Source organism: Alosa alosa, chromosome 10, assembly GCF_017589495.1.
Source record: "Alosa alosa isolate M-15738 ecotype Scorff River chromosome 10, AALO_Geno_1.1, whole genome shotgun sequence".
Taxonomy (NCBI): Eukaryota; Metazoa; Chordata; class Actinopteri; order Clupeiformes; family Clupeidae; genus Alosa; species Alosa alosa.
In genome coordinates this window covers 20036362-20056361 of record NC_063198.1, presented here as the reverse complement: position 1 = coordinate 20056361, position 20000 = coordinate 20036362, and the positions used below count along the sequence as shown (strand labels likewise).

The 20000-nt window shown below is 44.3% G+C and overlaps 1 protein-coding gene across 1 annotated transcript in view; it reads right to left on the bottom strand.

The window, feature by feature from the left end:
* cdh4 (cadherin 4, type 1, R-cadherin (retinal)) overlaps positions 1 to 20000 on the bottom strand; it is a 229753-nt gene that overhangs the window by 23866 nt on the left and 185887 nt on the right. The window contains 1 exon segment of the mRNA XM_048255858.1: positions 6116 to 6253. Coding sequence (XP_048111815.1) covers positions 6116 to 6253 — 138 coding nt within the window.

Sequence of the window (20000 nt, the reverse complement as noted above, 5' to 3'; positions counted from 1 at the left end):
TGCTGGTGTCAAAGGCTTACCCAGAGTGTATGTTTACATGAACTGGTGTGCTGTTTGGTAAGCATCAAATGATAATTTCATGGAAAGTGGCAGAACAAAGACCCTCTGGGCCCTGAGTCAAACATGCAAAACACCCACCACCCACCTCCCCAAGACACCACACACCTTGCAGTTACAGCCCACACAGTCGGACTCTGACACACACACACACGCACACACACACACAAACAGTGTACACTTATGAATTTCCAAAGACCTTTGACTATGGTCTCCAGTCTTAACTGGGAAATAACAATCTAGCTTCATTAATAGCACCCAGACACTGGTTGGACTTTACATGGAAAAACAGACTTGAACAACTGGGCATGAATATATAATGTTCCATTACTTATTCATTCCTATCACTGACAATGATGCCGTTCGGTGATGTAAAAGTAGGCTTTTTGCCCACCACTATTTGTGGGTATTCAGCACGTCCAGTGCCTTCCATCGAGATTACATCCCTGCAGACAGAGGACCAGAGCAGCTTCATCAATAGTTAGCTGGGCTGTGGAAGTGCAAACCGGCAAACTTTAGATAATCAGGCACAGAAATGCTGATTGGAGGAGAAACCAAAAAGGATTTTATTGTTGGATGTACACTGAAAACTTTCATCCAGTGGCTAGAGGAAAGTTGCTTGAAGACTTTGTTCTTCTTTCCCTATGAGACCCCCTCATTATATGGACTGAGTTATCCTTCAAACCAGTATCATGAACCCTCTGATCTTTCACACACGCCTTAGAAACACAGGAACCACACAGCTGATTATTATGCTAGCGTAGCTAGCGTAGCGGTCATATAGATATACGTTTTTTTTTTCTTTCTGATTTTTATTTATTTTTTTCTTCAGTAATTTTGTGTCAACGATTCGGGACACTGAAAGACGGGGCTGCACGAAACTTGGTGGGCATGTAGGCCTAGCCCCACAAGGATGACACATAACCATTGATTTTCGCCCCCAACCCTCACCTCCCCGCCGGACTGGACACCCCTGAAAGGAGGGTAGGGCTGACACAGTTTTCTGTGAATATCTCGAGAACCGTAGGACCACATTTTTGTTGTACGTTGGGCTCAAGACGCTATCTCAACCAATCCCATAACCACTAATTTACGGTATAGCGCCACATAGTTAAAAATTAAAAAGCAAAACTCAGGCTCTGTAATCGCAGGTATCTTTGGCTGAAGTGTTCAGAACTGCACGAAATTTGACCTGTAGGATCACCATGACACCCTCTGAATGCATGCTGAGTTTCGTGGAATTCCGTTCATGGGGAGCCATACTATAAATTAATTTATGCGTACTGGGGACTGGGCAGCGGTAATTTTGTACCGTTCTGCGGTACATCTAGGTACTTAGAGAGGGAGGTTAGTCTGCATTATGGTGCACACACATGTGCACATGCAAGCATGCGCGCACACACACACACACACACACAAACAGTGTGTATGACCATAGACTGAATTTTTACTGCAGCATGTAAAATGATAATCATCCTCATTACACTAGAGAGGCAAAGATAAGCAAGAGAGCGAGAGAGTGGGTGAGAGAAAGAGAGAGTGATGGAGAAAGAATGGAGAGAGAGAGACAGAATCGAGGGGAGATGAAAGATTAGACCTCCCTGTATGCAACATAATGAGACGTGGCAAGTACCATTGTGTTTTTGTTTTCGGCATGCCACAATGAAAAGCCCTCTCCATATTCATGGGGCTTGTAGAGAAACGAATAAAACATATGGCTTTCTTCAAATTGGAAGCAATATATCTGCTCAGCTTCCACCCCCTCAAACCATTTCCCTTAATTACCTTGCTTATGTTTGGGCTTGGGCTCTGGTGGGGAGATCCATAGTCTTTCATGCATCTGTCATATGCAAATAATTACTGAGCAGTGCGTCTTCACTGCACTCTGCCTCATGAGTGTGGGCAGGAGAGAGAAAGACTAACTGACAAAACAAATAAGACATTCTTGAGTTGAGAGAGCTACCAAGAGTTATTACCAGGTTTGTGAGTGTGTGTGTGTGTGTGTGTGTGTGTGTGTGTTAGAGCTGCAACGATTAATTGATAAGTTGTTGATATTAAATGAATCGCCATTAATCGCCATCTTACTTAATCGTAATCGGTTAAGCAAATTTGTATAAAATTGTAAGGGAAATACCTCAACATTCTCTGACTGCAGCTTCTTAAAGGGACACCAGGCAACGTTTTCGTGTTAATTACTCATCTTCGTGAAGTCGGTATATGGTTAAATGACTCATTACAGGGCTTAATGAAGACTCTCTTTGCCCGCCCCTACTGCCTGTAGGAAGAATATCCCGCTTGCAAGTTCAGTGTATCGCACCGACCGGGCAGGATCAGTTTACATCCTGCATCCACAGCACAGAGGCAGGCTAACTAAACGCCGATTGTTGCAAACATGTGTATAATGGCAGAGCCGGCTAAGAAGCAGTTTAAAACCCTTGACGGAAGATGCAAAGAAAAGGAAAAGATCTTCAGACCGAAGCGAGGGGAGTTTCAGAGAAAAAGCATCAGGCTTGCCTGGTGTCCCTTTAAACTCTATGACAGTAAACTAAATAGCTTTGGAGTGTGGACAAAACAAGTCATTTGAAGACATAATCTTGGGCTTTGTGTGTGTGTGTGTGTGTGTGTGTGTGTTTGTTGATGGCATTTACATCCACTTTCTTATTTTTTCTAATCAATTCATCAAGAAAATAATAAACGGATTAGTCAGCTATGAAAATAATTGTTGGTTGCAGCCCTAGTGTGTGTGTGTGTGTGTGTGTGTGTTTGTGTGTTTGTGTGTGTGTGTGGGTGTGAGACACGTACGTGTCTGGGTGTGTATGTATATATTTACTGTATGTGCACTGTATTTACTGTATGTGCACTATTCTCCACAGCATATAGCATATATCTCCACGCTTTTGTGTGTGTGTGTGTGTGTGTGTGTGTGTGTGTGTGTGCGTGCGTGTGTGTGTGCCATTGCAAGAGCTGGAATGTCTCTCCTCCCTGTGGACATGTCTGGGGGTGTGCCAAACCTCTGGTCCAACCAGCAGCCCTGGAACCACAGAGCTGCAGCGTACAGCAACCCCTTCCCTCCCCTCCTCTCCCAAACGGGCAGCCAGTTAGTCAGAGCTGGACTCCTACCTGGGCCTCAGAGAGGAAGCCTCTCCTTTTATGCAGAGGGAGAAAGCGTAGACTGTAAAGGCACACATCATCCCCTGTCTTTGAACATGATAGCACACCAGTATTTCTTGTAAGGACAGAGTTTTAGACAGTAAAAGAAGCCAAGGGCGCATCAACACATTTAAGAGTTTGTGCTGAATGTACAATGGACCTTGCCATTTGGCACGGATCTGCAAAAGCGGCTGGACAAGTGAGTATCGAGTATCGAGTGAGTATCGATCTGGGCAGCAGCAGTTCCATTATGGTTACGTCCATAGATGCTAGTGGAGGGGAAAAGGGGTAGAGAAGGTTCTTCATCTGCCTCTCTGCACTGGAGCAGGTGGACTTCTGTGCACCCTCACATGGCTCACTGCTTTAAATAAGCCTTTGGTGTTTCAAGATAAAGGGCTCAGAGAGGAACTCTTTTACTGGACTGCTTTAAATCAGCCTTTGGTGTTCCAAGATAAAGTGCTCAGAGAGGAATTCTCAGAGAGGAACTCTCAGAGAGGAACTCTTTTTCTGGACTGTCCACTCTGATCTGGAGTTCAGGCTCTGGGCTCTGCAAAGCCCCTTGAGACTATTTTAATTGAGTCATAAATAGAGTCGAACTCAATTGAATTTTATTCTGATCTGAACTGGATCTGGCTCAGATGAGAACCAGCTCTGGCCCAGCACCGTTTTCTGTCTGGTTGGACTTTTTGGGGGCGTTTAATTTGTTTGACTCCCCAGTCCACCGGGAGAGACGCTAAACTATTCAGTACGACCAGCACTCAGCCAAGTCCATTTCTATTCAGCAGCCTGCGTTCAATTCCCTGGGCTGGCCGTCAGTCAGTCTTGCCGTCTGGCCAGCTTCGTCTGGAGGTGGTGTTTGTGCTGCAGGGTGTCATTGAAAGTCTGCTGAGGTACTTTTCCACTGACGAGTGGGCAGAATGAAAACACAACTACAATTCATATTGTTGTGTTGAACTTTTGTGTGCCTCTCTCCATCTGTTTGTTTTGTACTGTCTGGGTAGGGTTGGGCACCGAAACACGGTTCTAATATGGCACCGGTGCCGACACAAACAGTAGTAACTGCATCGAATAACAACATGGATTTCGGTGCCTCATTTTGGTGCTTAAATAGCGTTTTTTTTTTTTTTTATACGAGGCATCACTGCATGTCATGCGCCATCTCTAACGTCTTGCCCAGATACAGTTAGCTAACATATGATAAACACTGGATAAACCAGAGGGGTGCACCACATAGGCGAGTGGACAGAGTTTGACAGCTTGCGTGAGCCCAAATAACTTACTTTAAAGCGATATCGCGAGCTCCTGTCAAAATCTAGCAGTGGGCCTAACTACACACAAGCAAAAGGCTATGAAACAACATCAACAGTAGGCTAGCCTATACGTTACACAATATCCTTGCTAATACGCTAACTGACATTTATTTGAAATGTTATCAGCAAAGTTGTATCTTTCCCATATAGCATCACAATGAATATGAAGATCATGTTAAAAGTTAGCTGGCAAAAACATAAATATGTAGGTTACAGCTGTCAAAGAGGAGCAAGCAAGAGGACCATCTCAGTACGTTATCGCTAATTAAACTCAGCTGACTGGTGTTAGCACATAGCCATAGTTGCTGTTAAAATGCCTACTAGGCTAGTGCTGGGAATCTAAACACTTAAACACCGACATGTAGCCTAACATGTTCAAAACTACTGCGTATTATGGGTTAAGACATGAAATTTCTTGAAGCATTTGGGAACACACTGAATTAACTGGAAAGTAGAGTTCCTGTTAGATTAGCTTGCTTGCATATGCCGTTGTCCATGACCTGGCAGTTTTATGGCAAGCGGTTTTAACATAGCCTACCTTATGGCAAACCGCCTACACTGGGGAAACTTGAAAGCAGCGCTTACCATTGTGTGTGCATGCATGGCAAGCTGTTTTAACATTTAAATGTATTATTCGTAGTAGCAATGAGATATTGATAGTAAATTGAATATAACAGTTCAATTTCATGTTTAAATTTGTTCCATCAATTAAAAAAAAAGCAATTTATGCTTTAGACCATTTTAATTTAAAACATTTAAAAAAAAGTACCGGTTCAGGCACCGTTTCGGCACCGGCACCGTTTTAATCAATTTAGCACCGGTATCGGATAAAACCCAAACGATACCCAACCCTATGTCTGGGGTACTGTGTTAAATGCAAAGCATAAAACATATGCTAGTGTGTGAAAGTGAATGTCAATCTCTTTCTTTATCTCTCTCTGTCTCGTTGTGCTTGTGTACCGGGTGTGTATGGGGTGTGCCTATGCATATGTGCATATCAATGTGTGTGTGTGTGTGTGTGTGTGTGTGTGTGTGTGTGTGCCTGTGTGAGTGTGCGTGTTAAAAGCACAGCTTTGCCAACTGCTTTGAGCTATTTCAGGTTTATCAAAGCAGGAGGGTGGGAGGCCAGGGACGTGCTGAGAGATACTGCCTCGCCATGGTAACATGCATTAGGAAGAGCCAGAGATGAAGAGAGACAGACAGGAAACAGACCAGAAAGAGAGAGAGAGGGAGAGAGAGAAAGAGGGAGAGAGAGAGAGAGAGGGAGAGAGAGAATCAACACATCTTCTCCTCAGCCTGCAGCACCAGATGAAATCAAGTGACGGGCAAATGGGGAGACACACACACTCACGCACACACGCATGCACACTCACACGCATACACACGCAAACACACACACACACACACACACACACACACACATGCACACACACACGAACAAACACACACACACGCAAACACACACACACACACAAACACATTTCCATAAGTTGCCTCCCATGTTTCTGTTCCCCCGCCCTCTCCACTAACTGAGCAGTGTGTTTTTGCTGCTGTATGTAACCAATGATGGCACCCCCACTCCCATGTGACTCACTCACCGTGCGGGAGGTCATCTCTGGCGGGTTGTCGTTGATGTCCCTCACTGTGATCAGGGCCGTGGCAGTGTTGGACAGGCCGATGGTCTGGCTGCCTTCCATGTCTGTGGCCTGGACTATAAGCATGTACTGGGGCACTCTCTGGAGAGTCAAACAAAACACAACAAATAAACAAACACATTTATTCACGTGTCACCATGATAAATAAGCAGATGGGGAGATGTGTGAATAGATGAAATAAGACAAACTGAGCAGGAAGGGCGGACTGCAAAACTGAACAGGTGACTCATCTGACTGAATGAATTTGTACATCTGTAAATGTGTGTGTGTGTGTGTGTGTGTGTGTGTGTGTATGTGTGTGTGTGTGTGTGTCTGTGTGTGTGTGTGTGTGTGTGTGTGTGTGTGTGTGTGTGTGTGTGTGTGTGTGTGTGTGTGTGTGTGTGTGTGTGTGTGTGTGTGTGTGTGTGTGTGTGTGTCTGTGTGTGAGTATTTCCTTTTTCCTGCGCCTGGGCAGATTTTTCCTCCTCACTGAGAGTAAAGTGAGGTATCAGGTGGGTGGGAGACTAAGCCAGTTCTGCTGACATCCAAACACCAGCTGGTGTAACACAGTGATCAAGAAACAAGACGTACACATCAACCAGGAGAATGGACACACCACAGCCTTCATGAAGTCAGCCTTAGAACAGCTGATCACCACACACTGAAAAGCTTTGTGTCTGTGTATGGAAACAGTGCTGTGTGTATTCCTGTGTAGAGTGTAGCCAGAGCCAGAACTAGAATCAGAACCAGAATAAGAAGACACAGACAAAGACAAGAGCAGGGGCTAGAAGTAGAACTAGAACGGCTGGAATAAGCATCAGCCTCATAACTAGAGTCGGTATTAAAATTATAATCGGCATAATTCGTTAACATGGGCACATTTAATCTGATTACAATCGAATTCATGGCTCAGTCGGAATAAAAATTACTCATATAAACACCTTCATAGAAACAGATTGGAATTTCAATCAGATTGAAGGGGCTGGTAGCCTGGCATAATCAATTGGATTTGATTATGGGGAGTTTTTTTTAAATCTAGCCAGCCCAAATTTACCCTGCCCACAAAGTTTGAGGATATACTGTAAAATGGCTTAATAGCTGTTTTCTGTTTGTCTTTACTGACAACTGCACTGTCATTATCTTGCATAACAGACATGATCTGAGCAGCGGCCTTGTCAATTGAACTGATCAACTGAAGCACGCTCAGGTGACGTGGATGACTGCTTCACTCCATCATTGTATAAAGCCCACTCAAGCTATTCTGATTGCCAATTGGCTGAACACATCTTAACCAGACATATAGACTTCTCAATAGAGCAACTCCAGACTGAATTTCCCTCCCTCAAATCTTGTGGGCTGGGTAAATTCTTGTTGGCTTCCAGGCTAAAGAGGTGATGTATTCCTTTTGGACTCCAATCGAACAGCCATGTAAACACTTTGGTTCAGTTTAAATCTTTTTTTCTGTATGCTCATTACTAATCTTATAACACGAATAACCCTATATTTCCTTAAAACCACCGTTTCACTACCGTTGTGATTATCTTACCTACAGCCTTGCCAATTATGATTAAGATTACCAATGTAGCTCTAGTGCTCAGCTTTCTTCATTAAAGTTACTTTCAGTATGAATAAACATGCTTCTGTTTCCCCCTTATAACGGCGCTGAACAGACGATAGATTTGTATTTTTGAGCTTTTCAAAACACCAAGCCAAGCTGAATGAATGTGCATGTCACATGGCTGTTCTGATGAAATGGTTCCTGTATATCACATATATTCCATGTAGTTTGGAACTGGAAGAAGAATCTGTCCAATGCCAGTCAGTAACCCTGTCAGAACTGGAACCAGAATCCTGTCCAACGCCAGTCAGTAACCCAGTCAGAACTAGAACTGGAACCAGAAATGGCAGAACTAGAAGCTCTAACACCAGAGCCAGGGCCACCAGTGCAGTGCTGTTTCCAGAGACAGTGTACAGGACTCCACACAGCCACCGCACACAGCAACATCTGGACGCAGGTTTACTGCATGCATAGGAACACATAGAGATTCAGGAATGTGATTTGATGATGATGCTGTTAGCACAAATGGGAAACTAGAACATAATATAAATACATGGATGTGCAGTTATATTTGATTGTGTCACATAAATACACATATTATTATACAAATGCAAGCACATATATAGTTTATTAACATATCAACTTGCTTGTAAAGCAAATACAAGGAAATACACTTTCAAACAAAACATACCTATGCACAAAAACACAAACATGTGTCTGAAAAACACAAAGGTGCCTCCATGTGTCTACACAGTAGACAGTATCCAGTATCCAGTGTCTGTATTGTGTGTGTGTGTGTGTGTGTGTGTGTGTGTGTGTGTGTGTGTGTGCTTGTGTGTTTTCACTCGCCTATATTTGTGTGTGTGTGTGTGTCTGTGTGTGTGTGTGTGTGTAAGGATGTGTTTTCTCACGGCTATATTTGTGTGTGTGTGTATGTGTGTGTGTGTGTGTGTGTGTGTGTGTGTGTGTGTGTGTGTGTGTGTGTGTGTAAGGATGGGTTTTCACACACCTATATTTGTGTGTGTGTGTGTGTGTGTGTGTGTGTGTGTGTGTGTGTCTGTGTGAAGGCATGAGTGAAAGAGCTGCAGGCTGTGAGGCAGGTTGGAGTGAAGGGCTCATATATAACCGAGCAGAGGACTGGTGGGAGCATGGTGGCACTAAGAGAGAGAGAGAGCAAGAGAGAGTGAGAGAGAGAGGGTGAGAGATAGAGAGAGAAAAAGAGTGAGAAAAAGACAGAGAGAGAAAGAGAGAGAGAGGGAGAGATAGAGAAAAGAGAGAGAAAGAAAGAGAGAGAGAGAAAAAAAAAGAGAGAGAGAGAGAAAGAGAGAGAGCAGAGCAGAGCTGCAAACCTCCCCTCATCTGTCATCTAAATGGATGCGCCGCCACCACTAGAAGAATCACTGCAGCACAGATATTATGGAGAATGAATGGACATTATTTAGACCAGTTATGGCAAGAGTGGCCGGGGGCTACGCTTCATCACAAATGGCAGGAGATGGCCCGACTCACGGCCAACAATTCATACACAACAGCACACACAGCTACAAAGACACACACATACAGTGCATGGAGAATGTATTCAGACCCCCTTCCCCTTTTTATATTTTGTTATATTTACTACACCTCACTACCAATCACTCAATACCCTAAAAGAGAAAGAGAAAACACACACATATACAGTATACTGTATATATATACAATAAAACAAAAAAACTAAAATATCACATTGGCATCAGGATTCAGACACTTTCCTCAGTAGCTGAAATTCTTTCTTTCAGCCTCTATCCATGGTGCTGAAAGTAACTCAGAACAAAATGTGAAAGGCTGCTTCAACATAATAACCATTATTAATAACAACTAGTGATGTCAGTTAAACGCGTTAATGGCGTTAGCGCAAACCTATTTTAATGGCGTCAATTTTTTTATCGCGAGATTAACGTTCTTTTTGGTCTGACAAACTTTGTAGTTTTTTCACATGACGGAAACTAAACAATACGCACTGACGAATGGAACGTTGTATGTGCTGCACCTACACGCCCCCTTTTAGGGGAAAGATGACTGTTTGGATATAATGGAAACCTATGTTGCATCGAAGTGGGGAGTGAAAAGGGCTTATATACTTGAAAATCTTGAAACAAACGTGAATAAAAGGCACAAAATAAGGTTGGTGTAAGAGTTATCTGTGTGTTTATGGGATTAATGTGACCATTATGTTCCTATTCGTTGCTCTTACAGTTTACTAACAGGAGTGTCATGAATGTAGGCACAGTCAAACTGCCCATGGCAAGCTTAACTTTACATGTCATAACATCAACTGAACATAAGTCACACATTCATTCTATCACTTGTAAAATGAGCCGGCCAAAGAGTAGTAGGCTGACGCATTAATCGTGTGCCGCCAAAGTTTTTTTGGCTTTATGTGGCTTTGATGCACCGTTTCTTGTCCTCAAACTGCCAGACACTTCCTAGTAGCAAATATTCTTAGAACTTCCTCCTAGTCCTCCTCCTGTAGTCGTGAAGATAATAAACACCAACGCAGTTCTGAACTCCCGTCGACTGAATGGTATTTTAAATTGCTGTGGACACCAACGCCGACATGAGTGCATGCACTCTGCTTTAGACATTCATTTACATTAGATTCCATTCTTTTCAACTGAACTCAAAGATAATGAACATAGTATGAATAAGTTATAGTATTTATACTTATAGTATGTTCTGTTTGTTATGGCCTTTATAATGTGTGTACATTTTATGCATGCACTTCTTTGGTAGCATTTTTTTCAGTTTATATCAGCTATATTTCTGAAGAATAGGCCTATATTGTGTTGCCTCAAAGCCTGCTGCACATCTTTTGAAATTTGATTTGAAATAATCAAATAGACCTACGTCTAAAGTTAAGTTAAAGGGACACCAGGCAATGTTTTCTTGTTAATTACTCATCTTCGTGAGTCGGTATATGGTTAAATGACTCATTACAGGGCGAATGAAGACTCTCTCTCCCGCCCCTATTGCCTGTAGGAAGAATATCCCACTTGCAAGTTCAGTGTATCGTACCCGCCGACCGAAGCAGGATCAGTTTACATCCTGCATCCACAGCACAGAGGCAGGCTAACAAAACGCTAGCGATTGTTGCAAACGTGTGTATAATGGCAGAGCCAGCGAAGAAGCAGCGAAAACCCTTAGCGGAAGATGCAAAGAAAAGGAAAACAGTTTCAGACCGAGCGAGGGGGAGTTTCATAGAGAAAAAGCATCAGGCTTGCCTGGTGTCCCTTTAATAAAGTAGGCTAACTTGCTTTGCTTTCATTTGAATCCCACTCAAGATACACAATAATTGCTTTATATTGTTAATATGGACTCCTAGAAAGTTAAGAAATGCAAAATAATAGAATTTTATGTCATGTGATAAAATATGTGATTAATCGTGATTAACTATAGGAATTCAGTGATTAATCGTGATTAAAAAATGTAATCGTTTGACAGCACTAATAACAACTGCTGATCGATGCACTGTTCTTCTTCTTCTCTAATTCTGTAACCACAGAGGTCATACAAAAATAAACCCTTTTTGTCTCATTACTTGCCACTCAGATGATTTAATGCATCATGTCTCAGTCCTTAACTCAAACCCAAAAATGTCTCTAAGCCTGGTGCACTGGTAACTCAAACCTCTCACTCACACAGACTGTAATCTTGGCATCGTTGAAAGTGTGGGCCCTCTATACCCTTAATCAATTAAATAAAAGTTGATTGCATGAGTGAAAAACAATCCATTGCCGTGATGCTCATTTTTCCTCACTGTTTCTCCCATTCCTTCCCTTCCTTCCTCAGACCTTTCAGTAAGGCATGAAAACCATCTCTAAACCCCATCATGAAGGTCATCATCTGCAGCGCACAGCACTGAACCTTCCTCTTGCCTGCACCTGAACGCCCACAACCACACACACACACACACACACACACACACACACACATACACAAGCGTCTGCGGTGGAATAAATAAGCATGTGGAGCTGAGGGTTTGAGACCCCGTTCCTAGCAGCTTGGCGCATCCTCCCGGTGACCTGCTGGGTTTTGGGTTGGTGGGCCAGACGTTGATAGATGGTGGGCTTTAGGGGAGAGGGGTGAACCCGTACTGGGTCAAATGAGCACCGCAGGGAGATCAATTACACGCTCACCTTCATGCGCATAGCCACACACATGCACATGAGCATACACACATATACACACACAACACACACACACACACACACACACATGCACACAAACACACACACACACACACACACAGCAAGCACAAACATGCTCAAACACAAACACACACGCACACACACACACACAGTAAGCACAAACATGCTCAAACACAAACACACACAAATACACCCACTCTCTCTTTTCATTTCTCTCTCTCTCACACACACACACACTGTATGCACAAGCATATATACGGATACACAAATTCAACAAATGCACTCACATATACATTCACATCCACAAAACACACACACAAACAAACAAACCCACAGATAAACCACACAGGAAAAGACAAACACAATCACTCATCTCATTAGTCAAGCATGATTGTCTTTTGTAAGAAGGCAGGTCAGTGTCTCCACTGAGGCCGCGTAGGCACTTAAAACATGAGTGCTAGCTTAACCTCGCCCTGACATAGAGACAAGCGCCGACTTCTTGCCGTGAGCCGCTAAACACCAACACACTACTACTACTACTGTAGTCCACAGTAGGCTACTTATTACCACACGCCAAAATGAAAACATCCATACCAACATGGAGTGAGACTAATCACAGCGTAACTCATCCCCACTATGATGGCGGATTTGCCATGCGCAGCCAGGAACGGTTCACAGCGCTATAGCGCTATACAGTTTGCTATGGATTTTTCCTCTTGACAAAATGTAATACAGAAATGTCACTTGTGTCACCGATGTTTTGGGATCACTCTCACTGAATCATGAGGTTGAATGCATGGTGATATTTTTGCAATTAAGGTCTCCTCTCCCGTCCTCTAATATTTCCTAAGTTATGTCATCAACACATCCGTGATTCGTGGAAATGTGTACGCTAGATTTATACCTATTTTTTCAGACACCACACTGATTTCCCTTGTGTAGCAATATTTGCCCCTTGTAATTATGTATGGTTTGGAGAAATGGCAACCGCGTCGAGATAGATGAGAGGAGCAAAGTGCATTGCGCAACACAGGCTTCAAGCAAGCGCTCCTGCAGGTGTAAGCTACGGCTGTACCTTACCATCAGGCAACTCAACAACGAGAAACAGTTTCCAAGTTGACCTAACTTTCCAACTCTGCACAGTATCCCATTAACTGCATGACAGTAGGCTATTCACAATATTTTATGTAAAGTAGAGTTTGTAAACACGTTATCATCAACTTACAAAAAATGTAGCCAGGCTACTTGCTGCTTTCTTTTACTATCTATGGTTGCTGGTTAACAGCACATAATAAGCTGATTTAAAAGGTACACTATGCAGGTTTTGTAGCTTAATATGCAAGTTTTTTTTTTATCTTAATTTACCTTTATTTAACAGCTTCAGAGTCATTGGAATGGTTATATGACTTTTTTCGGGGTTGAATGGCGGCCGTCTCGCTTCCCCCTAGCGCCTGTGAACGGAAAAACCACCCTTGCAACTGTGGGCCGGCGGGCCGACAGCCTCAGTGTCAGGAAGTATAATGAGTGTAACGAATTACTTTACTGCATTCAAATACACATACACGCCAGGCACCGGCTAGAAAAAGGTAGCGATGGAGTTTCTCAGACATTCGTCATGACAGAGCCAGCGAAAAAGAAGCAAAAACCGAGAAAACAGTAAGGAAATTGCCAATACTGCATAGTTTACCTTTAAGCTAATTCACAAACTCAAGGCTTCAAGGCCATCATGTATATAAAACGTTTTTTGAAAACAACAAAAGGATGGAGGGAACATAGCAAAGCTTGGAGTTATTTCAGATGGGCTACAACAAGGTAGGCAAAATTGTGGTGCTTGTCAAAACCTTAGCACAGCTGGAATAATACTTATAGGCTGGTGTTAAAGCGCACACGATGTTTAAAGCCATACACAACGGTAAATTGGAACAAAACTAAAGGTAACTTTAGCCTTTATAGGGCGGTATAAAGTTGTCCAAATTAATAGGTCTTAATTAGGCGTTGTTGTTGTAAAGATATTGCATGTAGATGTACTATATAGGCTACTACATTTTTAGTTGACCAATGCACGAACAAAACCAGGAAACGGACAAATATTATCAAGGCTTTGAATGTTTCCATCTGTGCACAGGGTGTCAGTAGATCGGTGTGCATAGCATTCATTCCTGCAGGCCTGTGGCCATGCATGCGCCTTAAAAATAGTGATCTGAATTTGGCGCCACTGACTTTAGACCAGGAGGTTCCTGGTCTGTGGCCCGAATTGTTTTCTGAAACTGCAAAATATCAACAGGGACCGTTTTGCCGAACACGCCCCCTCTTTTCACTGAAACGCCCCCGTGGGTGCACATGTACCTGTGGAGGGAAAATTCCAATATGCGCTGACTGCAAAATAGGAAAGAGAAAAGCACGAGTATATAAAGTCAATGCGCTGGAGTGCAAGATAGAGCCCGGAGAGTGAAAGAACATGGGCCTAATGCATTATACAAATGTTGTTATTCTGCTTTCTCTCCCAAGTTTTCACATTCAAATGGGCTTTACTTGCATGCCAAAAAGAGTCACCAGGGGAAAACAACACATTGGGATGCACACGAGACACAAAACACCACCCCAACAGCAAACCAAACACAACACACATGGCATGTCCATGCTAAAAGACAGGCTAATGGCCCACTGCTGACCGTCTATGACAGTTACAGGAATAGGGCTTAACTGCAAAACGGACGGAGGAGAAGGTGCACAAATAGGTTCAAATGGCCTGTTTACACCAAAGAGAATAATAGTGCGACAGACTGAAGGATATGGAAAGGGTGTGTGTGTGTGTGTGTGTGTGTGTGTTTGTATGTGTGTGTCTGTGTGTGTGTGTGTATGTGTGTGACTGTGTGTGTGTGTGTGTGTGTGTGTGTGTGTGTATGTACGTGTGTGTGTTTATGTGTGTGACTGTGTGGGTGTGTGTGTGTGTATGTGCGTGTGTGTGTTTATGTGTGTGACTGTGGGTGTGTGTGTGTGTGTGTGTATGTATGTGTGTGTGTGTTTATGTGTGTGACTGTGTGGGTGTGTGTGTATGTGTGTGTGTTGGGGGGTGTGGGTGTGTCTGTGTGAGAAAAAGAGAAAGAGAGTGAGAGAGAAAAAGCAGACAGACACATAGAAAGATGAGATAGATGTGACAGAAAGTGATAGAGAAAGAGAGAGTGAGAAATAGAAGAATGCTAAGAAGGTGGAGGGCACATGAGGACACTGTATTTTCTCCCCATATATACATATATACGCTGTGTTTTCTTTTCAGGAAAGGTCTGCCTGCCAATCAAGCCCTGACCAATGTAATTACACAGCCAGTAGGCCTACCAATCTCTATTACATCTGGGTTCTCACCTTTCAAATAGAGACCACCTTAACTCAGAGCACGCACTTACATCCAGACACACTCAAATAATAATAAGTTATATAAGTTTAATAATAAATAAACACACACACACACACACACACACACACACACACACACACACACACACACACACACACACACAGACAGACACACACAGACACACACAAGATGGATTATAAACAGCCACACAGCTGCACACATACACTCACAGCATGGTCAGCCATCTCGAGTGTGTGCCAATCAATACCCTAATCAGCTGAAGCAGGCTGGACACAGTGGCCAGACGACTGGCCGCAAGTCACCGCACCGCCTGACAGCAACAGCAACACCCCCAGCACCCACACCCAGGAGTGAGAAGCCACAGCAGCCCCTCACAGACTCCCACACAAGGGGAACACAGCCTGGCCCCTGGGCCCCCAGAGCCACAGGGTGGACGCTCATAACGAGAATCTGCAGACACAGAGCAGTGTGGTGAGCAGACCTTGGCTACCTGGGCAAACGGCAAGAGACGTGCTAGCAACAGATGTTAGCACTCATGGGATTTAGCCTAGCCACCTGGCTAGCATACCCGTTTCCGGTGCAGGACTAAGCCAAAGCTTTAGTATAAAATAGAGACCTGTACACAGCACATCACAACACACTGCCACTATATTGTATTAAATACATGGAGAGAGCATGTAAATTAGAGAAGATATAATCTACAGGGTGTACCCAGATAAACAGCAATATGGAGAATTGGAGTCATAAACAATAACTTACAACTAGAATGAGAAAGAGTGCATGAGAGAGAGAAAGAGAGAGGGGGAGAGAGAGAGAGAGAGAGAGAGAGAGAGAGAGAGAAAGCAGCAGAAAGCATTTGAGACACAGTGAGTAAGAGAAATGGCTCCTGCTTCGCTTGTTGAGCTGCCTGATCAAACTCGGGGCTGACACTCGGGGTGAAAGGGCAAGTGGAGGTGAGGTGGGGGTCGGGCACAGGGTCAGGGCACCCCGTGCAGAGGGCTAATTGGCATTCAGCGGCGCTCCAGCCCAAAGGTGGCAGTGCCAAGGCCACACGGTGTTGTCTCGGTCTGGGCTCATGGAACTCTTCAAAGCCTCTCCAGCCCTTAATTACCACATAAATATTCACATGACACCACAGGTACTGATGTGGAGTATTATGCCTGTGTGTGTGTGTGTGTGTGTGTGTGTGTGTGTGTGTGTGTGTGTGTGTGTGTGTGTGTCGGTATCAGTCACATGCCACAGAATATCCCACTCAGTCACAGCTTGTATTGTATGATGTGTAGAGAGATGTGTGTGTGTGTTTGCTATGAGCATATCAGTGAATGTGAGTATGTGTGTGTGTGTGTGTGTATGCATGCGGGGGGTGTCTCTGTGTCTGTGCCAACATGTGTGTGAATGACATGTCTTACATATCCACCTGTGTGCACCATCTATTTGGGCAATATCTGTGTATCTCTGTGCACACCTGAATTCATGCACAGAGATTCACACATTATCCCCATGGAAACAAACACCCCCCTCCCCCTCCCCCCTCTCTGTGAATGCTTTGCTGTATGGTGGCAGCGTAGCGGAGAGGCACCTGTTAGCATGCCCTGTGGCACTGGCCCTGACATTTGTGAACAGGTGTGATTAAACGACTCTCTCGCAGGTGCCAGCCTCTCCTGAGCTGCCCGGGGCACCCGCTGTCTTATTGTGACAGGTGCGTGGCAGCCTCCATCACACACAGAAACACACACACACACACACACTCAGTGGAGAGCTATGACATGTCTCCGTTCTACATGTGGAAGATGTCATTTGGGTGTTAAATGGACTGAAAACGAGGGTGCAATTAGAATGGCGCTTGTTGTTCATCTCTCTGTGTGTGTATGTGTGTGTGTGTGTGTTTGAATGTGTGTGTGTGTTTGTGGGGAGGTTTTGTTTGTGAAAATGACTGTTTGTATTTGTGTTTGTGGCTGAAGTGTGCATTTGTAAGTGTTCTGTGTATGGGTGCGTGCGTCACTGAAAATGTTGATCTCTATGTGTTTCCTGTGTGGGTATGAGTATGCCTGGATGCTTTAATGTATGTACACACACATGCATGCACACGTGTGTGTGTGTGTGTGTGTGTGTGTGTGTGTGTTCCACCGCCCTTGTTTTGCATCCAGATCACACACACAGGTGCGCCCCACTTCTCCCCACTGGGAGGAGGGCGGAGACTCTGAGAGATGCCCCCACACACACACGCCATCTAGCTGATGAATGGTACTTGCAGGTGCAAACCTCCACCCTCCTGCGTGGAAGACATCAGGGCCAGCATCCATCCATCACTCCCAACCGGAGCACAGCCTTCACGCACCACAAACCACATGCAACACAACAAAAAACAACAACAACAAAACAACAAAACAACAATGCCACCACCGCCACCAAGACCTGAATCCAACCAGCAAACCTGTGATTTGCTTCCCCAACGTGCTCTCTTGCAGGAGGCCCTGACACTATTTTTAAGTGTGGAGGTGGAGGAGGGATGGAAAGAGGGTTCTGTTTGATGCTGACGGAGCTGTGACACACACTGGTTGGTTCTGTTTGATGCTGACGGAGCTGTGACACACGCTGGTTGGTGATGGTGTCTCTGATGGATGTGGCGGTGGGACATCTCTCAGGCATGTGTTCATGTTTTCATGCTTTTCCTGCAGTCTTAATGTGCCTTTAGAAGTGCCAGGTGTCTGACAGTGAGGTACACACTCCCTGCCATACATACATCAAGACACTGCAGCATTTACATGCATGCACCTGCATAAAACACACACACACACACAACTGGGGAAGAGTTGATTCATGCTTTTCTGTACTTTTATACTACCACTTTTCACAAATTCCTCAACAAAGGACATTAACATGATTGTGGTATGCAAGAAAGGAAAGAGAAAGACGTGTGTGTGTGTGTGTGTGTGTGTGTGTGTGTGTGTGTGTGTGTGTGTGCGTGGGGGCGTATGTGTGTGTGGCAGGGGGTGGGGTGGAGGGGTGTATAGTTTGTTTGTGCAGGGGTATCCATTTTTTTCCTGCACCTGGGCAGATTTTTCCTCCTCACTGAGAGTAAAGTGAGGTATCAGGTGGGTGGGAGACTAAACCAGTTCTGCTGACATCCAAACACCAGCTGGTGTAACACAGCGATAAAAAAAAACAAGACATACACATCAACCAAGAGTGTGGACACACCACAGCCTTCATGAAGTCAGCCTGAGAACAGCTGACCACAACACACTGACAGCTGCCATCAGGCTGATTAAAGCTGCTATAGCCTAATCAATGCTGCCATCAGGCTGATTAAAGCTGCTATAGCCTAATCAATGCTACCAGGACACCGTAGTCTCTTTCCACCTGTAGTGTGCACACTGAACTATTATCAAGCTGTGTCTCTCTGGAGGCACAAGTCTTTATTTGCCAGGAAGGGAGCTCTGAGTAGTCCCACATACTGTATATCAGATCAGCTATTTTAGTGATAGCTATTAGAACACCAAGACAGCAAGCTTAAGTGTTCCAAAAACAGCATGGCTTCAAGCAGCTTCAAGGGGCAAAGCATCACCTAAAAAGTGAAGCAAATGACCTAGATAACCTAAATAACAGATGAAGGAGAGGGACATATCTCTTGACGGAAAAAGGAACAAGTTCAAGCCACAATTTTATAATACTTGTGAGGGCATTATGAACGAGTAAGGCGGGGATCACATCAGCCAGCGGCAAGCGGCAGCAGCAAACGTAACGCAAAAGCTCAGACCATAATAAGTTTTATCTCGTTCCTAAGCAACACAACCGGTTTGTCAATTGAATACGCTCACATTGTGCTTTGAAAGTTGAACCAAGTTCAATGCTCGGCTTGTTGCCAGCATTACGCCAGCGCTGCCACCGTTCCACTGCCGAACCATAGAGAACAATAGGAAACCTGCGGCTTGCCATTGGCTAATGTGATCCCCGCCTAAGTATGCAACAATTTGGCACTTTTTGTAGCATGCGTTTCTACGCAGCTAGTATTGGTATCCATGGCCATAATTACTTGCTATTTAGTATCTGTTGTTTGTGAACCTATAGGGTGGGCAATAGGGTGCAGAGACAGCTCCTCCAGCCCACCGCACTGCACACCATCAGCGGCTCAAGTTTGGGAGGTGCATGCATGCTGTAGCTAGCAGGTAGCCTGGAGTCACTGCTATTGCTCCCAGCTCAGTTGTTACTGTGAAAACTGAACTACTGTGTTATTGTGATCTATTCATTCCCATTCCCCATATATATGCACTTCAACCGTGGCCCACTGGTTAGCACTCTGGACTTGTAACTGGAGGGTTGCCGGTTCGAGCCCCGACCAGTGGGCCACGGTTGAAGTGCCCTTGAGCAAGGCACCTAACCCCTCACTGCTCCCCGAGCGCTGCTGTTGAAGCAGGCAGCTCACTGCGCCGGTATTAGTGTGTGCTTCACCTCACTGTGTGTTTACTGTGTGCTGTGTGTGTTTCACTAATTCATGGATTGGGATAAATACAGAGACCAAATTTCCCTCACAGGATCAAAAGAGTATATATACTTATATATATATATATATTACCAAAACACATGAGTATGTACTCATGAAATAGGAATCAACGTCAGTGCAAAGCACAGCATTACAGATTGCCCTCCAGTCAGAAAAGCACCATGGGAGAGTCTGTTTTTGAAGTGAACTGTAGTGTGTGTGTGTCCGTTCATTTCCTAGTGAGT